Source organism: Gymnoscopelus braueri (genome assembly GCF_963280865.1).
Source record: "Gymnoscopelus braueri genome assembly, chromosome: 3".
Classification (NCBI taxonomy): Eukaryota; Metazoa; Chordata; class Actinopteri; order Myctophiformes; family Myctophidae; genus Gymnoscopelus; species Gymnoscopelus braueri.
The window spans coordinates 51377894-51399554 of record NC_137612.1 but is presented as its reverse complement, the minus strand read 5'-3'; the positions used below and the strand labels follow the sequence as shown (position 1 = coordinate 51399554).

Genomic DNA, 21661 nt, shown 5'->3' with positions numbered 1-21661 from the left:
AAACCAAACCTCTAAATGTCTAATCCTGACCCTAACCCCAACCTGCATCGGTTTCTAATTGCAAACCTTTCTCAAAAATGTTTTTCTTTTTACGATAAAACAAAAATACTTGTCTTGTGAGGACCAGGAAAATAGTCCACACAATATCTATTTTCTCAAATTCAACTATACTTGTGGGGACATTTGGTCCTCACAAGTATAGTAATACAAGTGCGCGCACACGCACACAGTACAGGGCTGATAGGTTGACATCTGATTCTCCCACGCACCTGCACCTGACTGAAGCGTTTTATCTTGAGATTGGGAGGCGGCTCAGGCTCTGCCAGAGACAACACCGCACACCTGTCATTTGAGACTGATTAGCTATGGGACTTTCCCCTCAAACTTCACCAAAATCAGTATATTGCGATTTACAATGAACACAAGGCGACGCCAACGTGGTGTGTGTGAAAGTGCAGGGTCTTATGTTGGCACGTCACCTTTTATCAGTGGTGGGAAAAGTACTCACATTATTTACTCAAGTAAAAGTATCAATACTGCAATATACTCTGTTACAAGTAAAAGTCTGGAATTCAAAATGTACTTGATTAAAGTACAAAAATATTGGCATCAAAATGTACTTAAAGTACCAAAAGTAGAACGTATTCATTATGCAGAATGTCCCATTTCGAGTTTTCAAAATGTGTACAAAATCTTTAGAAAATAGCAGATCATTGTGAGCTTGTAAATCGGATATTTTCAAATGGCCGAAATGTATATAATGTAGGGCTGAAGTGGTTAATGTATGTTTTGTAATAATAATCAAAATCTACAAAGTAACTAGTAACTCAAGTTTTCAAATAATTGTAGTGGAGTAAAAAGTACAATATTTGCCTCTGAAATGTAGTGGAGTAGAAGTAAAAGTATTGGAAATTGGAAATACTCAAATAAAGTACAAATACCTCAAAATTGTACAGTACTTGAGTACATGTACTTAGTTACTTTACACCACTGCCTTTTATATAACATTATATAAAAGGTTACCAAAGCACACACATATCCAAAAGATACAATCCCAGGTGCTGGAGAGAGGAACACGTTAGAATTAGAAAAGAAAGAGTCCAGTGTGTGTGTTTATTGAGAATTTGAGCTCTTCCTCTGAGGAAGAGGTTCTCAAAACATTACCGTGGTGGTATTCCAATAAATTAACTACGGGAGCATGATCCAGTGTGCAGGCTCTACTTTTCTATTTAACCGTAAACCACTCGAACCCCAGCATCCCTATTCTGGGGGGGGGGGGGGGGGGACATTCTGCAAAAATAGCCGATCTACAAGCTCACAACGCGTTGCAAACGTGTTATGAGCTTGCAGATCGGCTATTTTTAGCTAAGAGATTTGGTGTAGCCGGGGGAAAAAAAGCATTGCAAGCACAAATGGAACTCACACTAATCATTGCTGAATAGTTGTACAGTATGATTCACGCCATTATTGCATTAAAAACAAAATCTAATCATGTAGATGTTGGGATCAACATGGGAACGGTGTGGTTCCAATGTGGATCTCGGATGACCATGTGGCCAGCCTGTTACATCACTCTAGGTCGGACGTCAGTCATCTATCACACATATCCATAGACCATGACATATGACGCCAAATTTGGGCACGGTTTCAGTCCAGTCAGAGCCCACTGACTTCCATTATATAATTATTATAACTAGACCATACCCGTGGGGGGATATGAGCACCCACGCTTGTTTCACGCACATGATTTGGCAACCAGCGAACACAAAAACGCTAATAAACAGCTGACATTTGGGGAAAGCGAAAAACGGGCTTCGCTGTTCCGTGCACATGGTAATGGTCAATGGCTGTGTGCAAATGCAGAGCAATTGCTCCAGCCACATGAGGAGAACCGGGCAGAAGAGATTTTGGGCTCACCACACGCACAGAGCTTTGTAGAATTATAAGAGGATAGGAAGATAGGAGGATGTTTTATTATTTTTTAAAATCGTTCTTTTTGGTGGATACTTCTGTGCCCTACTAGCAATGTACACAAGACATTTGGTGCTGATTGGTGCAGGAGTGTTTGATATCTCCGGACACACAGACCGACCCTCTTAACCATATAACAGTTGTTCTTAGGCAATATGTTTGACATTCCATGAGTGTGGAGGTTCTATAATATAAAGTACTGTAGGATATCAGGGCCCTCCAACGAGGAGGAGGCATGTGCTGAGGTTATCATGGGGGGCACCGACTGCGGAGGCAGCCGGCATGCTCGCCTATAACTGACGTGTGCCATCTCAGCGGACACTCACAACGTGGCTAATGGGAAACAGACACACAATTTGTTCTGAGTATACGCTCCGGCGCTCCCCCAACCCCCCTCCCTCCAATATCCTCCCAACTATATCCACGGCTTGGGCCGAGATAGCAGACCTGACACCGATGCCCCCGCAGTCCATTAGCGCTCTCACAGTCCTCTCTAAAAGTCTGGCTTCATCCCTCCCTTCACGTTTTCACCCACTCATCCCTATCTTGAGCCCCTTTCTTCTTTCCCGGAGACAGCACCAGTCCATCAGTTCAACACACGTCCCCCTGTCTGTCCACAGGGAGGAGTGCCAGCCTGCTTGTATTTGTCACTCTGGCTATACAGTATGTTCACACTGGAAGCCAATATCAGATGTTTGGCCTATTCAGATTGGAATCCAGTTGGTTTTATCAAGTTTGAACAGCAGAAACTAAGAAAAATAAAACACATGACAACTGATTTTTGCTAATCAGATTTAACCACATTCCTACAGTAGGTGGTTTGAAATGCCATTCAAATCTGATTTCTAAAGATATGTCTCAGTCCGGACACTCTGACACTGAAACCTGATGTACACTCGTTGTAGACATAAAAAAGTCTAAGTTAAGCATTACTCACGCCTATGCCGCTACATCATCACCACATAAACCAATGCCTATTAGGTCAACACTGTCTGAAAACACAAATCCAAATCCAATCTGATCACTTGCCATGGTTGTGATATTATTGCGATATGACCCCAAGACACTCTCCACTAGCACTGCATCCTCCACACCATTGGTTGTCAAAATGGGGGGGGGGGGGGGTCTTTGACATTGGTTGTCAAAGACCCCCAGGGGTCCTTGGGGGGGGGGGGGGTACCAGGGGGTCCCCAGCTAAATTAGTTAAGTTACAATAATTTTAACCCTTTTATCCATATTTTATACTTTCGCTATTCAAAAATAGCAGATCTACAAGCTCATAGCGCGGCACTCTAAATCTTTTCTTTAAAAGGCGAACATTTTTAACACAAATCTTTGCTTCTATGGGGGTCCCTGGCACAACATAATATTCAGGCTGGGGTCCGCAGCCAAATACATATAAATTTGGGGGTCCTTCACATGAAAAGGTTTGAGAACCACTGCTCCACATCTGTGTACTGACAGGGAAAGACACACTGCTGTTTGCCAACTATTGTTTCCTTACGGTCCCTGCACAGCAAAATCCAAGTGTTAATGTAAACATTTACCCTTAAGACCTCTCAACGTCCGCGTCCAGGGGACCACCAAGGGTCCACAACCACATCGACCCTTAGATTGAAAAAGTCATATCAAATGGGGGTCCGTGTGGCCCTATTGCATATCAAACCGGAGGTCCTTGAAATGAAACAGGTCGAGAACCACTGCCATAAGTGCAGCGTGCGGCTGACAGACAGATGGTAATAAATGATAGGTGTCTGGGTAAACAAGGAGAGAGAGGCGCCCTTGACCCCGTTTCTCCTTCATTTCAGCACGGCGGGGCCGGGGGGCCGGGGCCACCCCCCCCCCCGCCCCCTCTGGGCCCTCCACATCTGGAGACCCATGGTGGGCGGGGCCTAGTCCTGCAGGAATCCAATCCTTCACATTCTCTCTCTTGCTTGCTCTACAAAAGGCACGCACACATGCACATCCACCCACACACACTCACAAAGACACGCTCACAGACACACACACCCTTCCACACACACACACACACACACACACACATACACACACCCACACACACACACATGCTCACAGACACACACACACACACCCTTCCATACACGCACGCACGCATGCGCGCACACACACACACACACACACACACTCTTCCATCAACCCTTCCACCCCCCCCTCCCCCTCCCCCCCCCCCACACACACATCCACCCACCCACACACACACACAGACAGCTATTACCTTACGATATCAGATCCTTGTGAGAGAGAGCGCATGGTTTTTAGCACATAATTAACCAACTTCACGTTTGTCTTTAATTAGCTTATTTATTTCTGGCTTTTCCTCTATCTGCCGAGCAGACCAGACAACGGATAGTCAGATGTAAATAGGCACAACGCTGCAATTTCCGTCGCTGTGTCGGGTATAGAAACCTTGTACATGTCCCAAGCAGATTCTTTTTCCCATTCCCTGAAAGGTAACAGTGTTCCAGTGGACTCTTGTTAATAAAATTATAAATTATAAAAACCCACAGATTTAACCACCACTTTCACTTTCACTTAATTATTTCCTCCAAAAATATCAGATCTACAAGCTCAACTGGTATGACCTTCTAGATCGGCTATTTTTGCTACTTTTGTGTGACACTGACTGTAGTGTGAGGAAAGTACGGTAGGACATTAACCCAATCCGGGAACGCATCTCTGTCATTTTCGATTTCTTTGGCTGTTCAAAAATAGCAGATCTACAAGCTCATAGCGCGGCACCGAGTGCCGCGCTATGAGCTTGTAGATCTGCTATTTTAGAAAAATCGCGAAAATGTGTGCAAATCTTTGAATATATATATTTTTTAAAGCGAACATTTGTAAACTATTTTGTTCCAGGGACCCCCAGAAGCAAAGATTTTAGTTAAAAATGTTCACATATAATAAATATATATATTCAAAGATTCGCGCAAATGTTTACGTTTTTTCAAAAATAGCAGATCTGCAAGCTCATAGCTTCGCACTCGGTGCTGCGCTATGAGCTTGTAGTTCTGCTATTTTTGAATAGCCAAAGAAATCTAAAATGACAGAGATGCGTTCCCGGATTGCATGGGTTAAATTACAGACCAACAGAAAAAGTAGAAAAATGGATTTGCAAGGTTTCTGCGCGACAGCAACGATCTGCATTCTGCCTTCGCATGTGGTGGAGAGACAGAATCATTTTGAACCCTGTTTGGTTTGGGAGAGACGTGACAGGTATAAGAGGCTGCCATGGAAACCAAACCAAAGCAGTGTCATATATATAGCTCTATACGTATACGCTCTGCATGCACCTGAACACACAGCACGCACGTGCACTTTGCACACCCTCGTGCAAAGGGACTAGGGATGTGAAAATTACATGTCACGATTATTGTGGCAAAAATGATTCCGATTAACAATATTATCGTGATAATCAAAATATGAACCCTATGCTGGGGGGAACATTCGGCAAAAATAGCCGATCTACAAGCTCGCGGCGCTATTTTTGGAAGTTGTACTGAAGTTGCAGCTCAACAAAGGCTAATTCATCCCAGTGTATGATGGAGGACAATTTCGGACCTGATGTTGAGAAACACTGAACATACTGTACACAGCACACACATGCACTTTGCACACGCTCATGCATGCCAACACCCCCCCCCCCCCCCCCCCCCCCACACACACACACACACACACACACACACACACACACACACAAGCACAGGGACTTGAGGAGATGAATATTCAAACATTCAAACAACCATCTCATTCCTTTAAGAAAACCACCTATGCAGTAAGTGGAAATAGCGGCACTCCATCAATAAAAATGCAAGACGTTTCGGATCAAGTGACATTTCTCTTCATTTCTCCGGCTTAATGCGTTTCGGCATTCAGCCTTTCCTCCGAGCAAGTTTTCAAGAGGTTCCTCGTTCGTCTCCGTCACTTTGAATCTTAACCCATTCAATACGGGAACGCATCTACAAATGTTTTCTAAATCCTAACAGTTTTCTGAAAACCTGTATGTTGCTATGAAATCAGTGGTGCTCAAACCTTTTCATGTCAAGGACCCCCCACAATTAAAGCCCCCCAGAAGCAAAGATTTGAGTTAAAAATGCTTGCTTAAAAAGATGTTTCAAAAATAGTAGATCTACAAGCTCTGAGCTTGTAGATCTGCTATTTTTTAATAGCCAAAGTATAAAATAATGGTTATGGCTCAAATCTAAAAGGACACAGATGCCTTCCGGGATTGAATGGGTTTAAGGGGAAATGTGTGAAATCCATTATCTGTCTATGTTTCTTATTTGTTTGTGTAATTCTCAGTTCACAGTTCATTTAACTCATTTAACGCAGTTTGAGGACTCTGATTGCCTGTTATTCCACTCTCTCAAGGGTTAAACTAACGCTGATGATGATGATTTGACAGTGTTAAGTTTGATGTCAGCAGTTCTGCTTCTATTAACGAGTGAAAATCACACCTCCAGAAGCTGGTAATGAGTTCAGAAAGCCAGTGATAATTAAAAAACAAACAGTCAATCAATTAACAACATGGACCAGACCAAGCTCTGTTCACAGTCAACCCCTTGGTTAATTTAACTCCGAAGAGTGCTCAAATGGAACCAAATTGACCCGAACGGGTCCATTTGGTTCCATTTGTACACCCTTCGGAGTTAAATTAACACTGAGGATTTTATTGTGTTGGATGATTCATGCGCTTTTCAGGAAGAAGAACAACAACAAAAAAAAGACGTGACTGTGATATACTACTGAAGCTTCAGCCTATTTTTATCCCGTCTGCAACATTTCGATCGAAAAATAGGCTGCAGGCTGAGACCTGGAAACAAGGCGCACCGCACACGCACACGCACACACGCACACGCACACACACACACACACACACACACACACACACGCATGCATGCATGCACGCATGCACATCCCTCACAGAGTGACTGTCTCTCACCCCTGCTGAGCGCTGCAACCGCAGAAAGTGAAATGGACCAGCTATTTATCAGGCTTGACAAAGTGTCCCCCATGTGAGCAAAACATCATCATCATCATGTGATATAATTCTAACGTAAGAAGAAGGAAAAAAAAGGTTTATATGTCGAGGAAACTGCTTTCTGGGAAACCCATGAATGATTTATATGGTTCTTTTATGGGTGGGCAGGGATGTAGCCTACTCTATAGCTATAGGGAAGAGGAAAATATACCGGGATCGTGCATGAAGGGAAAAATATAAATGCATTGGAGCAAGTAAAGCAAGCATGTTAAAGGTTTACACCGGCGGTTCTCAACCTTTTCTCTGGATCAGGGCCCACTTCAAAATCTTGAAAGCATTCACGGCGCTACCCATCTGACCACTGCGTTCCATTTTATCCATGACTTGCCCGCTAAGAACGCAGATCTGCGTTCTATTTTTAAATATGTTTTTGAAAATTCCACAAGGGGCGCTCTAACACCGCTTAGGAATGATCCCTTGTCACTCAGAGAAGCAGTAGATGGATGTGACGTCATTCCAAAAAAAACGACTTCCATCCGCCCCGACTATAGGATTTTTAGAAAAACACTTATAATTTTTTTTGTGATGAAAACCACCCATTTTCAACGGGCCCCCATAATGGCCGATCGCGGTTGGAATGTTATCGTTCCAGTGGATACACGGATCCCTCCGCCAACCCACGGAGACGTTTTTTTTGTTTCTTTTGTACACAGCGTGGCTTCCACGGCGTTTCAAAGATCCCAGATAGATAGATATCTTGGCGGGTAATGTGTTAAATTACGACTCACCATCCCAAAATGACACCGCCGATAAAAAAGCACATGAGAAGCACATAGCCTACCGTGCAAACTATCAAACCGCCATCCTCCCTTTGAAGGAGACCAGATTGACAAGTGAAAAGTGGACAGTCCGCTCTGATTTGAATACGTCTACTTCTGAACAGGCAGTGAGTGAGTGGCAACCGTGACCCAGAAGTCCTTAATCGTGCTGGAATCTCTCCCTGTGGGCATATATATATATATATTAAAAGAACACAACATCCAAATGGAGTCGTAATCACACTGCTTTTTATTAATGTAATCTGTGGCCATTATGGGGCTTTTTTCAGCCGTAGTCAGATTTTGTACAGAAACGGAAGCCAAATCCACTCATCTACTTAGTGGGGACTATAGCTCCTCCAGGGGACAGAGCTGTTGCGAAGCATGGAAGGACGTTTTACTCCAGAGGTCTGTCTGGATGAGGATGAGGCCTGCATGTAAAGGCATCAACATGCTCATCGGGAGCAGTTGTTGATACTATATGAAAAAAAAAATCTTGCGCAGAGGGAGGCCCACTATGTTCTCTCAAGCAGGGAGTTATGACCACATTTACATTTAAGGAATCAACATGTATGACCCCCTGGCCCTAACCATTGTATTGTGACGTGTTGTGAGTTTGTAGGTTTGTAGAACGATGCTGTATAGGGCTTAACCCATTAAAACCGGGAACGCATATGTGTAACCACTTAAACCATTATTTTATACTTTGGCTATTCAAAAATAGCAGATATACAAGCTCATAGCGCTATGAGCTTGTATATCTGCTATTTTTTTTAAATGTGTGATTTTTTTTTGCAAATCTTTGAATATATATTTTTAAAGCAAACATCTTTAACTCAAATCTTTGCTTCTGGGGGTCCCTGGAACAAAATATTTGCACATATCATTTTGGAGGTCCTTGACATGAAAAAGGTTTGAGAACCACTGATACAGCTTTTCAGAAAACCGTTTACTGATTTAGAAGACATTTTGTCAAATCGGAAACTCAGGCCTTAATGGGTTAAGTGGTTAAGATGATCCTGCTTTCTTCACCGTGTGTCCATTATATGTACCATCTCAACTCCTCTTAAGAGAAACCCTGGACACTTCAGAGACCGCGTGGCCCCTCTTCCCCGTCGAGTACACGAAAAACACGCGTATCGCCCCCAGCAGTGGGCGGGTGGCTGGCGTATACAAGGTACTCTCCTCCCTCCGCGCGCCCCTACCAACCACTTATCAACATGCAACTGGAGAGGGTGTGAGCGCACAGGAGGAGGAGGAGAGGAAGATATAGAGAGAAAGAAACAGAGACAGGAAGGACACTATATTTAGTGCCGGAGCTGTCACCTTCCATTTTCTCTCCCCTGAATAATCCCAGTTTGACAGTCTGTATACCCTGCGGAGCATGAGGTTGCTGCCTGCTTGCCACGCTCTCTCTCTCCTCTGGAAAGGCAGAGGAAGCCGCCTTACATATATATATATATATGATGTTCTGCTGCCAGGTGTGCGTGAGGCAAAACACGACTAATAGTTATTCTGTTGAAGAATTCTTTGGAGACGGGAACAGAAGTGACCTCAGGTTGTATACTGGAAATGTTAAAGTTGAATTGTTCCAGTACATTCTGAGGTCACTGCTGTTCTGGTCTAATGACCGTTGTCGGCAGGCACGATGGTTTGTGCACAGCAAAATCCTGACTTTTTAATGTTTATTCGTCATTTAATGCCCTAATTCATCATAAGAGTGTCAAGCAAAAGTTGTGAAAATAGCCTCTAAATCTACAAGCTCTCGATGTGTCGCGTCGCGATGCATTGAGAGCTTGTAGATCTGCTATTTTCACCATTTCTGAAAAATGTCGTTCCATTTCCTGAAAAGTAACGGTTTTGGACATTGCTATTATGTAATGTGAGTACTCTCTCTCCGTATTTCCCGTCTATCTCCACTGAAACTGTCAAATACGGGCTTGAAAATGGTCGAAAAACGTTTAAAACATTATCCTGAATGTTAATTAACTTAGTTATTTTTTTACACTCAAATTGAGTTAACCACTTAAACCCTATACTTCATTGCACAAGATGAGATCCGCCACGGTTCTATACTTTGTCCTCTCCTTTTACACGGTTTTACACGTGTAGATCTATTTTTTGCTTATTATGACATGCCCAGAATAGGGACACTGGGGTTCCTGTGGTTAAATCAACACTCAGGGTTTTACCGTGTGGAAATCCTCCGACCGACAAAATCTCGCTTTCGGCAATTTCTCGGAGACGTCACTGTTATAAAAGTGAGTTGATGTGACCCAGAGACACATCTATGACAAAGCCGTTCTCCTATCTCCTCAGCAGCACGTCCTTCAAGCTCCAAATAGGCACAGCTGGTAGCTGTATGATAGAGGAGGAGGGATATATGCGTACATTAGATGACACCAGATGTACAGTGAGTGGGTGGAGAGGATGAAGCTGGCACTGTGGAATAGAATTCAGGGCGTTTTGGCGAGTTCATTTATCTACAGATATAAATAAAAGAATACAACAAAAAAGAAAAGGCAACAACCACATGACCTTTATGATCGACCCTGCATGATAGACCCTGCATGCCCCCCCCATTTTTTTTAATGCAATAGGGAAGGCATAGACCACCATTTGCTGACAATTTCTGTATGTGCAATGCCACTATTCACTCTTCTGTTGCTACAGTATGTCTGCGGTTTGAAGATATGGCTTAATAATTACATTACATTTGAGCTGGACAGCAAACGGTGATATGAGAAATATAAGAACCAGCGAAGATGTGTCCAGTGGCTGGACATTACCAGTAGCTTGGGTTTGATTTCAGTCTGGTTGATCATATTCGTGTTGTGAGGGCTGATTTCCACTTGGTCGTACGACAGTGTCGCTCGCTGAAAAAGAGCAAATTTTCAAGCCTAAAATGCACTGTGTGCGTCCCGCTATCTTTTGTCTTTTGAATAGCATTTACCCCGCTGTTTTACATTGGTAGTGTAGTGTGCCTGAAACGGACTGGTGGTGGCCTGACGGCTTACATTTTAATGTCTGCGGGAATGGTACAGGCTATATTAGAACAATGTCTGCCAGCCAACGTATACAGTACACATACAAATCCTTCCGGTGTTCATTTAACTCTGAAGTGTGTACAAATGAAACCAAATGGACCCTTTTGGGTCCATTAACCCTTATGGGTTAATTTAACAGAAGAGCGTACACAAGGAACACATTTGGTTCAATTGTACACTCTACTGACACTGAGGATTTTACTGTGTGTGTGTGTGGGATCCCCTGGGCGGCCTTTAGTTTTGACTGGCTTTGTTCTGCCTGGAAAGACCAGGGGAGACACTCTAGGAAGGTGGGAGTCAATGTTGTCTGCTGGCAGACAGGTTAGCTTTGGATAAGCTTTCAGCACTTCATTGATCTCGGGAGAGTTCATATGTGCCGGGCCCAGACCGGGCCCAGGCACTTAGCACTGGCTCCAGTGTCGCCATTGTTTGAGAACCTTATTGCAGCCTAGCCTGGGAGAGATGTGAGGAGATCACCTTTTGCTTTACCATCCCTGTCGTATCTGGAAAAAGATCTGCATCCATCAGCAATATGCAATGCATACAATACAATAATGAGGACTTTTCTCTTGCCTCTGTGTCTCTCTCTTTGTCTCTCTCTCTCTCTCTCTCTCTCTCTCTCTCTCTCTCTCTCCAACGTTAAGGCACGTACGAATATTACCATAACATTTTCTTTCACCAATCATGTCAAATGGATTCTGACTGCACACACACACCACAGAGACGGAGTTCACAGAGATTTTACATGCAAAGGACTCCATATAATAACTAGAGAACAAACATAATCTTCTTGCAAATGTATGCCCACAGAGCCATAATCGGATAGTAAGAGATGAGGCCTATTGTTGTCGCGGAGTCAAAAAATAGAACGAGACGAGTTGAGTTCAAACCGAGTAGCAGCCGAATTATTCTCATAATGGAGAAACAAAGAGGACAAGGTGCCACAGCCGAACTTATAGTGCTAAACGCAATCTGTCCCCGAACGCACAACCACGCAGGGTCGAGCTAACACTGCAGCCTTTGTGCAAATGTGACAATCATTTAAGGGTTAGTGTTACGTGAGAGCAAAGGGCCTGCCGGGGGAACAGACGGATCCAAGAAATAAGCTGGAGGATTTCGGCTGGAAGAAAACAGACGAATCACAGGACTGTCTGGCTTTGTAATTTCTCCCTGGGCTTTCTTCCCAAAGCCAGCCCTCAAATCCAGGTGTTGCACCCTGAACTAACGGCATGAAGGAAAACAAAGTTAAACACTTTCGAATGGGACTGGAGATTAGACTAACAGGCTATTACTTGCTAATATGCTCCCATTCTCCCACAGTGCGGGGGCAGTTAACCCCGGGGTGTGACGGGCTCCCGTTTGAAAGGGTCACAACCTTCCCGAGCCCCACGCCCTAAAATAGTACCTGATTACAGACCTTGTTTAAGGGTAAATATAGGAGTCCTTGCTGGTTAGTGGCCGGTCCCAGGCAGCCCCACTGTTTGTTTTCTGCTTGAAAGACAATGCAAACGCCTAATAAATCACACAAAGTTGGTTCTTAACAACGTATACTGTAACACACTGGCTGCACTTCTGCTGTGGATGCTATTGCTGTCTGTCAGTGAGCAAAACCTAAGCACAACTCGGACTTGGGAATATATTGATATTATATATATATATATATATATATATATATATATATATATATATATATATATATATATATATCTCGACATCATGTTATGCAGTGGTGGAAAAAGTACTCAAATGTTTTACTATGTTTTACTACTATAGTACCAATACTGCAATGTAGAAACACTCAAACAAGTAAAAGTCCGCAATTCAAGATTTACTTGAGTAAAAGTACAAAAGTATTGGTATCAAAATATACTTAAAGTACCAAAAGTAAAAGTACTCATGTGTAGAATGTCCCATTTCACAAGTTCAAAATGTATAAAGAAGTGTATTGAAAATAGCAGATCTACAAGCTCACAATGCGTCGCATCGCGGCAACCCTTATTACAACCCTTATTCTCACCTTCAAACACTGCAGTGCCTTCTTTAGAGAAACAATGTAACGCGTGTTGTTGCTCTGTTGCTTTTCTCTCCATTGTCACTGTCAGCTGTAAATGAATTGGTTTGTTGTGTGTATGTGTCTAACACTCTGCTATAAACTCCCTTTTTCTTATCACGGTTGGTGGCTCAAAATGGATTTATCTGCCTTATGAACTTGACAGGGTGAATATATCAACTTCTCCCTTAAACCTTATATACTTCATATATATATATATATCTAGAGTCCCCCAGGGATCTATTCTTGGCCCCCTTCTTTAGTTCCTCTACACCAAATCTCTTCGGCAAAAAATAGCCTATCTACAAGCTCACAATCGGCTATTTTCGGAAATTTCACCCCGGAATAAGGACGCTAGGGTTCATGTGGTTAAATAGCACAAAACGGCTTCTGTTTTGTAACAGGGCCTACGTGGTGCCTGGCATGCTATGTGGTTCCCTCCTGTGTACCATCTTTCAGCATCTAAATCCTTTTACAGGCTTTTAGTTATCCACTGCAGGGCTTCGCTTGGCACAGAAATACAAATACAAAGATTTAAGATAAAATATATTAAAGCCCTTCCATCAAAATAGACACATTAGAAAAGTGGGGATTTTACACGGCAAAGATAATATGGCATTTCCAAGTAAGCCCCCGTCATCAGGAAGCAAGCCACCCTTATGCAATACATGCAGCATTAGTCTTATAGGTCAAATATAATGTTATGTGCTTTAAAAAGCCGCCTTTTTAGAACATATTTTAGTGTGTGTGTGTGTGTGTGTGTGTGTGTGTGTGTGTGTGTGTGTGTGTGTGTGTGTGTGTGCGCACGCACAGCAATTGGTTTATTGTTTGTCGAACTGTCCGCAAAATGCAAATAATTCAAGAAATCTGTCAATGTGTGGTATAATGTGGTCATGATGTGGTCCTATGCGGCCTGGGAGAAACTCTAATACTGTACATTGGAACAATAAAGGAACCTTGATGTACACACAGAGGAGTTGAGTAACAGAATCAAACTCTGCAACTCTGTGAACAGATTTTATTACATCTACGGGTCAAAGTCTACAATTCCCATTTTGGCTTGGATTATGTTTTCAAAAGGCATTTAATAACCACATGAACCCTAGCGTCCCTATTCTGGGTATGTCATAATAGGCAGAGATTCAGCGAAAATAGCCAAGCTGTCAGCTATTTTCGGCAAAGAGATTTCGAGGCGAGAAAAGGAGGGGAACAAGGGCAACATTGGTCAATGAAGTACTGTATGGGTTAAAATTCAGTCTTACATACAGTACATCCTTTATGTGAAAGGTTGAGACAATACTTGTCTCACGTGCATTATGTGACATCCAGACAGGTTATTTGGTTAAGGTGGCTGGCCTGGCCCATAAAAAAATCAATCTAGCCTTAGTTTAGAGTAGACCAATTCCCTGCACCATGCTGCAACAGTAACACAATTAGGAACTTGCGTTAAACTCTAGGTGCAAACCATGTGAAGTTGATCTGTGAAGCATAGAGCGAGCTCCAAAACCAATTAGAAACTAGAAGGAACTCAATTAAAAAGAAGTTGAAAATAAATGAGCAACTTTGTGCAGAGTAAATGTGAAACCAGCAGACTGTGAAATCCAACCCGATTAAAGAGAGAGAGAGAGAGAGAGAGAGAGAGAGAGAGAGAGAGAGAGAGAGAGAGAGAGAGAGAGAGAGAGAGAGAGAGAAAACAGGCAGGTAAGCAAAACAAAATGAAGAGGGAGAGTTAGACAGAGAGAGAGAGAGAGAGAGAGAGAGAGAGAGAGAGAGAGAGAGAGAGAGAGAGAGAGAGAGAGTGGAAGGGTTTTAGAACAGAGAGAGAGTGCATTTTTGTGGTCGAAACTCTTTAACTTACACAGCAAAATCCTGACAGCTAATTCAACTCTGAAGTGTAAAAACAGAGTCACACTGTCAGAGTTAAATGAACACTTGTGTGTGTGTCCTCTCATTCATAAAATTGGAATCAGAGGACACACATCAACTCAAGGACATTTTACATAATACATTTGACTGTATAATATTTTTAAACAGCAGGGGGGAAAATATGTTCCTTAACAGATCAATGCCAGTATAATCACAGTCCAACGCAAAAAAGGATTCACTTCTTAACATATGGCAACCGCATCAAATGAGTTTGCATAATCGCGGGGAGATTGTTAAGCCAACATGCACAACGCTTCATATTCTGTTAAACTTGCGGCATCGATGTGATGTGAGGGTCTCCTCTGATCTGAGATGCCTCTGATGAGCTCTACATCTACACCACCATGCTTATACAGTATAAGCCTACGTTGGAATGACAATGCTCCAGAGATGCAACCACTGAGGACCATTTGAACCACAAGAACCCTATAGCGTCCCTATTCTAATCACAATAGGCAAACTTTACTTGAAAATAGCAGATCCGCAAGCTGTAGGTCTGCTCTTTTCTACAAAAAGGAGTGGACCATGTATAGTCCCCTTGGGGGACCCCGTTCAATGAAGTATATAGGGTTTAAGTGGTTAACCACTTGACATTTTTGGGACGTTTTGAATAATGACATGCCCAAATTAGGGATGCCAGGTTGAAAGGGGTTAAAAGTACAGTTCAACAAACCCAAGGGTCTCATGTGAAGACAAATCCTACAGTGACACGCTGGGACCGAGCCATGAATCTGTGCCCAGCCAAGACCAGGTAAAAAAATAAAGAAGTCTCATTTGGTGGGCATACGGTAGGCTACACTGTATTGGCCAGTCTCTTAAACTGAAATGAAAACATGGCCCTCCTGAATAGTAGGAATCAAACATCGGCACTTCTCGTCCTCCCAGTCTAATCGCTCTCCCCCCTCCCTGGGCAGATAATCAGAATTTCTGTTGGGCAAGTGACCAACGTGATGCTAGCCAAGCAATGCTTTCAACTGGCACTGACACATTAGCCTTTCCCAATACCCACCAAAGGAATAAAATACACAACTACAGTCCAAATAAAAGTAGAAAGTAACTAAATCCATCTGTCCTTTGCACGCACGCACGCACGCACGCACGCACGCACGCACGCACGCACGCACGCACGCACGCACGCACGCACGCACGCAAACACACAAGTGGGGTGGAAAGTAACTAAGTACATGTACTCAATTACTGTACTTAAGTACAATTTTGAGGTATTTATACTTTACTTTACTATTCGGCCATTTGAAAATAGCCGATCTACAAGCTCACAATGCGTCACATTTTCGAAATATTTGTACACATTTGAAAACTTGAAATGGGACATTCTGCATGATGAGTACTTTTACTTTTGGTACTTCAAGTACATTTTGATGCCAATACTTTTGTACTTTGACTCAAGTACATTTTGAATTCCGGACCTTTACTTGTAACAAAGTATTTCTATGTTGCAGTATTGAGAAAAAAAAATTGAGTACTTTTTCCACCACTGACACGCACGCACGTTGCACGCACGCACGCGAGCCAGCGGTGCCAGAGAGTGCCTTACCTTTGAAGGACAGGAAGACCCTGGGAGCAGATAGGGGCTCGTTGGAGGAGGGGGGGGCAAGAGGAGACCCTGATGTTAAGGCCAGGGAGGCCAGCAGCATGCAGCACAGTTTGACCCACGGCATGGCGGCGGTCCCTCTGCTTCCAGACAGAGGAGACAGGAAAAGTTCCACGAGCTGAGGAATGGAGAAACGGTGGAGAATTAAAAAAAAAGAGTGGCTCTCGACCTTCGTTTCATTTCAAGGACCCCCAGTTTGATATCATTGCAAAGCTGTCGGGCAGAAACCTCTTTCTTACTGTATGCATAGTTTAACTTTGTATGCTTTTTTTGGTAAATGAATTCCCTACTTTGTCATACTACAGTGTCACAGAAAAGTAGCAAAAACAGCAGGTCACCTCCGCTCAAAAGGAGTTTTTGAATTTGAATCCTGAAAAGTAAGAGTTTTGGACATTATGAGCCGATCCACCCGACAGCAACGATATGCAACAGGCCATAGACCCCCATTTAAAGGTAGGGTAAGTGATATTTTTGAGTATTTATTTTTTGGGCGGTGAAACCGCCCCTATATGCGAGGTTTGGATATTTGCACACCAAATCCTGCGCTGTGATTGGCCACAAATGTACCCCCCTAACCCTGCACCGTGATTGGCCAATCACAGTCTATTCAGGACTGTGATTGGCTAGGGAAACATGACACACGTGCATAGCCCTATAAATAGGACCATAACTTAAAAAACATAAATTTGTTTTTTTTAAGTTATGGTTTCTTCCATCACTTCTTCCATCACTTCTTCCATCACTGTGATGACCACTGTGACCACACCACCCACTTCACACTGGGTGTGATTTTTTTTTTGTTAAAAGGTTAAAGTACCATTGCTACAGAGCGTTTGTTCGGTCACAGGGGTATCTCCAGCTCTTTAGTAAACAGAATATACGTACATTTTCAGGTAGCGGTGACAACATTTAAGCCAATAAGGGGAGAGTACTGAAAATACATTTTCTGTTTAATAAAGAGCTGGAGAGACATGGGAGACTCCTTTTACTGAACAAACACTCTATAGCAATGAGTAGCCTACTATCAAAATATAGAGCTATTTAACACTTATTTTAACCAAAGTAAATCACTTACCCTACCTTTAACACTATCTTGATCTCTGGGACTCCAATCTACACTGTAAAGTCCTCAGTAACAACAGACAACAACAGACCTGCAAGGGTCCATTTGGACCCTTTTGGTGGTCCCCCAGACCAGACATTGAGAACCAGAGCAATAAGGGACCCATCAATGCACTTGACAAAACCAGCTCAGCTGCAACATCTGAGTCTCAGCCACCAATCACCACCATGTCCATTATTGTTCTTTTGAAAACAGTCATCAATACTGTATAGCTGATCAGCTTCTTTGCTGCTGAACAGCAGGCTTTGATTGATTGATTGATTGATTGAATACTTTATTAGCAGTTTGCAAAGACAAGCACAGGGAGGTGCAGTTCAATACAAGGTCTGTTAAGAGGATTTTAAACCCAAGAAAGCACTATGGCTTGTTTCCATTGGGGTCCTTAAAGAGACAACTATTTTCAAGACAACTACTTTCTTTTTTTTTTACTTAATTTTTATCCCGCGATTTTTGTAACCCATTTTTTTTCACCCGGTGCCAATTTCCTAAGTGATCCTGGGCGCTACACCAGCCCTACACCAGCACTACACCAGTCCCCCACAGTAGGGAGGCCAGGGCCGAGCTCATGCTTCCTTCAGGCATGAGAGCCAACTGACCTTCTTGTCACCTGACAGGGGGGAGTTTCCCTGGTTGGACGTAGCGCGTGGAAGGAACACGTTATTCCAACCAGTTCCCTTCCCCTCCATCAGGCGCCCCGGCTGTCATGGGGGAGGCGGTATAGCGACCAGGATTACTACATGTTTTTGTGAGGGTATTAACTACCCTAGGAGACACGGGGAGAACATGCAAACTCCACACAGAGTAGGCCCTTTCGCCAACCCCACCTAGGGTATGGGCGCTGATGACGCGGAGGAGAAGACACGCCCCCAGCGCCCACAGCATCCCCCGGCGGGAATCGAACCCAGGACCTTCTAGCTGTGAGGCGACAGCGCTACCGACTGCGCCACCGTGCCTCCCCAAGACAACTACTTTCAACTGAAAAGTAGAATCCAAACAGTGGAATACGTTGGACATAGTGTCTGTGTCAGTTTCTTAGTCAAAATGTTTTTTTTTGTTATATTTTATAGCAGTGGTTCTCAAAATGGGGTCCGGGGACCCCCAGGGGTCCTTGAGGTGGTTCCAGGAGGTGCCCAGCAAAATAACTTAATATAGTATCAAAATAAGTTGAACAACTTTAATACTTTCATACTGTACTTCGGCTATTCGAGAAATAGCTGATCTACAAGCAATGTAGATCAGCTATTTTCAAAAATGTGTGATAAATTAGGAATAATCTTGAAAATATTTAACAAAACAGATCCTGGCACAAGACATTTTCAAATTGTAGTCCACGGCCAAATACGTACATATACATTTGGGGGTTCCTTGAAATTAAAATGTCAGAGAACCAGTGCTGATTTTCACTCAAATGCTCTGTGAGATTAGTTGTCAAACCAGATGCTATATTATGTGGCATCAGCCCTGCTTCTTTGTTCTGCCTCTCATTGCCTGTTCTCTCTCGTGCACACACACACACACACACACACACACACACACACACACACACACACACACACACACACACACACACACACACACACACACACACACACACACACACACACACACACACACACACACACACACACACTACACAAGAAGAAATACTATGCCATCACGTCATATGCCTTAGATTAACTCTGGTAGCCACATGGTTTGCATGTCTGATTGTTGCTCATTTATGCTTACAGGGGCAATACCTCCCACCGTCCTGAATGGCAGCAAATCGACACTCCTTTTCTACAAGCTTTTGATGTGTCAGAACAAGCCACAGTGCTGCTTTCTGCGCCCCTGACACACCAGCACATTGGTTCTCACATTTTTTCAAGTCAGGGACCCCCCAGATTGATATGTATTTGGCTGCGGACCCCTATCTGAAAAGGGTTTGTGCCAGGGACGCCCAGAAGAGATGATTTGTGTTTAGTTTTTTTTCCCCGAAATTATTCAAACGTTATTTTTAAAAACATTTACACACGCGCGCCGTGCGTAATGACGACCCCCCTATTAGGGGGGTCGTCATTACGCACGGCGCGCAAATAGGGGGGTCGTCATTACGCACGGCGCGCATGATTCTGCAAGGCAAAAAGCATGTAGGCCTACGTGTCTGACAAAAAAATAGCCGATAGAATAATAATAATAACCACATATACATGGATAACTATTCTTTGTTAAATGAGTAGTTCACCGAAAAAAATACTTCTTTTCTATCAATTTCACACCCCATGAAGCATTGAATTAGTGGAGATTTATTTTAAGTTTTTGTCGCATTCCTGAGCCAATAATTTGATGACGGGGTCATCGGTCAATTAAAAAAATCTCCATGAATTCAAAGCTTCATGGGGTGTGTAATTGATAGCAAATAAGTATATTTTTTTGGGGTGAACTACTCCTTTAAGTCAATATTCTTTTTCTTCTTAATTTTTTTTATTTTTTTCACAAAAATGTGATCGGTAGATTTGGTCAAATGCAGGATAAATGCTCAAAATGAGGAAACAATGCCAGGGTTTTTTATTTCCACAGTTTTGAGGATTGAAAGCTTACAGGATGGTGTTCTACCCCCTGCATGGCACTGTCTCTGCTTGTAAACTTGTATCAACATGGTATAATGGGGTCAAGCTGCCACTCGGGGAGCACAGGATCAAGTTCGTATTGAAGCCCTCAAGGTAGACCCAAGCAAGACTCGTACAGCCAAAATAGAGCGTGACCTAGCTTTGAATTATATGAGGGCATGATCTGTTCACCTATAGCCTTGATAGACTGTTTTATATTGTGATCCAAGGCTCTGTTCACCTGAACAGACACGTGGAAATGAGTTACATAGACTATTATGTCCAGAAAAGCAAAAATACACACAATAAGAAATGTAAATGTAAATCAAACACCCCCCAAGTAAAGAGAAAGAAACATTAAAGATTGATTGGGCTGAATTAGGTCTAACTCCACATAAATATACTGGGAATCTGGGATGATCATGCTCTCTCTCTTTCAATATTTTTTTTTAGATTTTTGACAAAATTATGTGCACATTACAAAGACACATACTTATTAGGACAACACACACACACACAAAATAAAGAATTAAAACACAAAACAGAATCAACAACAAGCCAGCAACCAACAATTGATTCATCATTTGCAACAAAATAGTAGTAGTAGTCATGTATAGGCTACTCCCAAAATACAGTGATCATGATCACTTAAAAGGCTATAAACCAATCAAAAATGATGCTTGATCATTTAATTGACCATCTCATATCATGTATTATATTTAGCTACAACAGACTCCTCGTGCAACATGCATCACTCCCTCAGTTCGACTCCATAGTTTTCTCAATGCGTGGACAATCAATTAAACTCGACTGGTACAAAACATGTGCGTTTTAAAAGAAACATCGCATACCTGCTTATTTATGTCGGTGAAATATTATGTCGATCTCATTTAGAAAGCACCGATCAGCCAGATCCTTTGAGCTCCTCTGTCCCGATCGCACTGTAATATCAACGTATCCGATCACGATTCCCCCCAAAAGGCAAACAAAAGCTTGTATCCAAAATCGATCTTTGATACAACCAACTAAAGCTTGAGATCACGTTCTCATTCGAGCAGGAGATTCGGTTTGATCCAACCAAGTTAGGCTACAACAGAGTGTTTTCTTTTTTTAAATGACTGAAGAAGTATAGTGGTTGTGTTCGGCTGCGCGCTGCTGCTGTGCGTAAAGATCAGCCCGTAGTGAAGCTGGAGCCGCTCGGCGCAGGTGGATAGACTGCTCTCCCCGGCCGTTAGACACACCCATGGGGCGGGCACTTGCTTACCTTGGCATCTAACGGTCCTAACGGTTCCAATTCCGCCCCAAGTCTAACACATTTATCACTCCATCTCCTTGCCTTACCCATACAGGTGTGATCAGTGGTGGAAATACTCACTTTTTTTTTTACTTAAGTAAAAGTATCAATGCTGCAATGTAGAAACACTCTGTTACAAGTAAAAGTCTGTAATCGAAATTTACTTGAGTAAAAGTACAAAAGTATAGGCATCAAAATATACTTAAAGTACCAAAAGTAAAAGTACTCATTGT

At 42.9% G+C, this 21661-nt stretch overlaps 1 protein-coding gene across 2 annotated transcripts in view; it reads right to left on the bottom strand.

Annotated features, from left to right (window-relative positions):
- The window catches only part of sema3fa (sema domain, immunoglobulin domain (Ig), short basic domain, secreted, (semaphorin) 3Fa), a 91839-nt gene extending 70541 nt beyond the window's left edge, over positions 1 to 21298 (bottom strand). For both annotated transcript variants that reach the window (XM_080423941.1, XM_080423940.1), the window contains exons 1-2: positions 20986 to 21298; positions 16367 to 16541 (exon numbers count right to left, since the gene is read on the bottom strand). In XM_080423941.1, the coding sequence (XP_080280067.1) occupies positions 16367 to 16490 (124 nt within the window). In that variant the 5' untranslated portion in view covers positions 16491 to 16541; positions 20986 to 21298. The remainder of the gene's footprint in view (positions 1 to 16366; positions 16542 to 20985) is intronic.
- Positions 21299 to 21661: the final 363 nt, after the last annotated feature.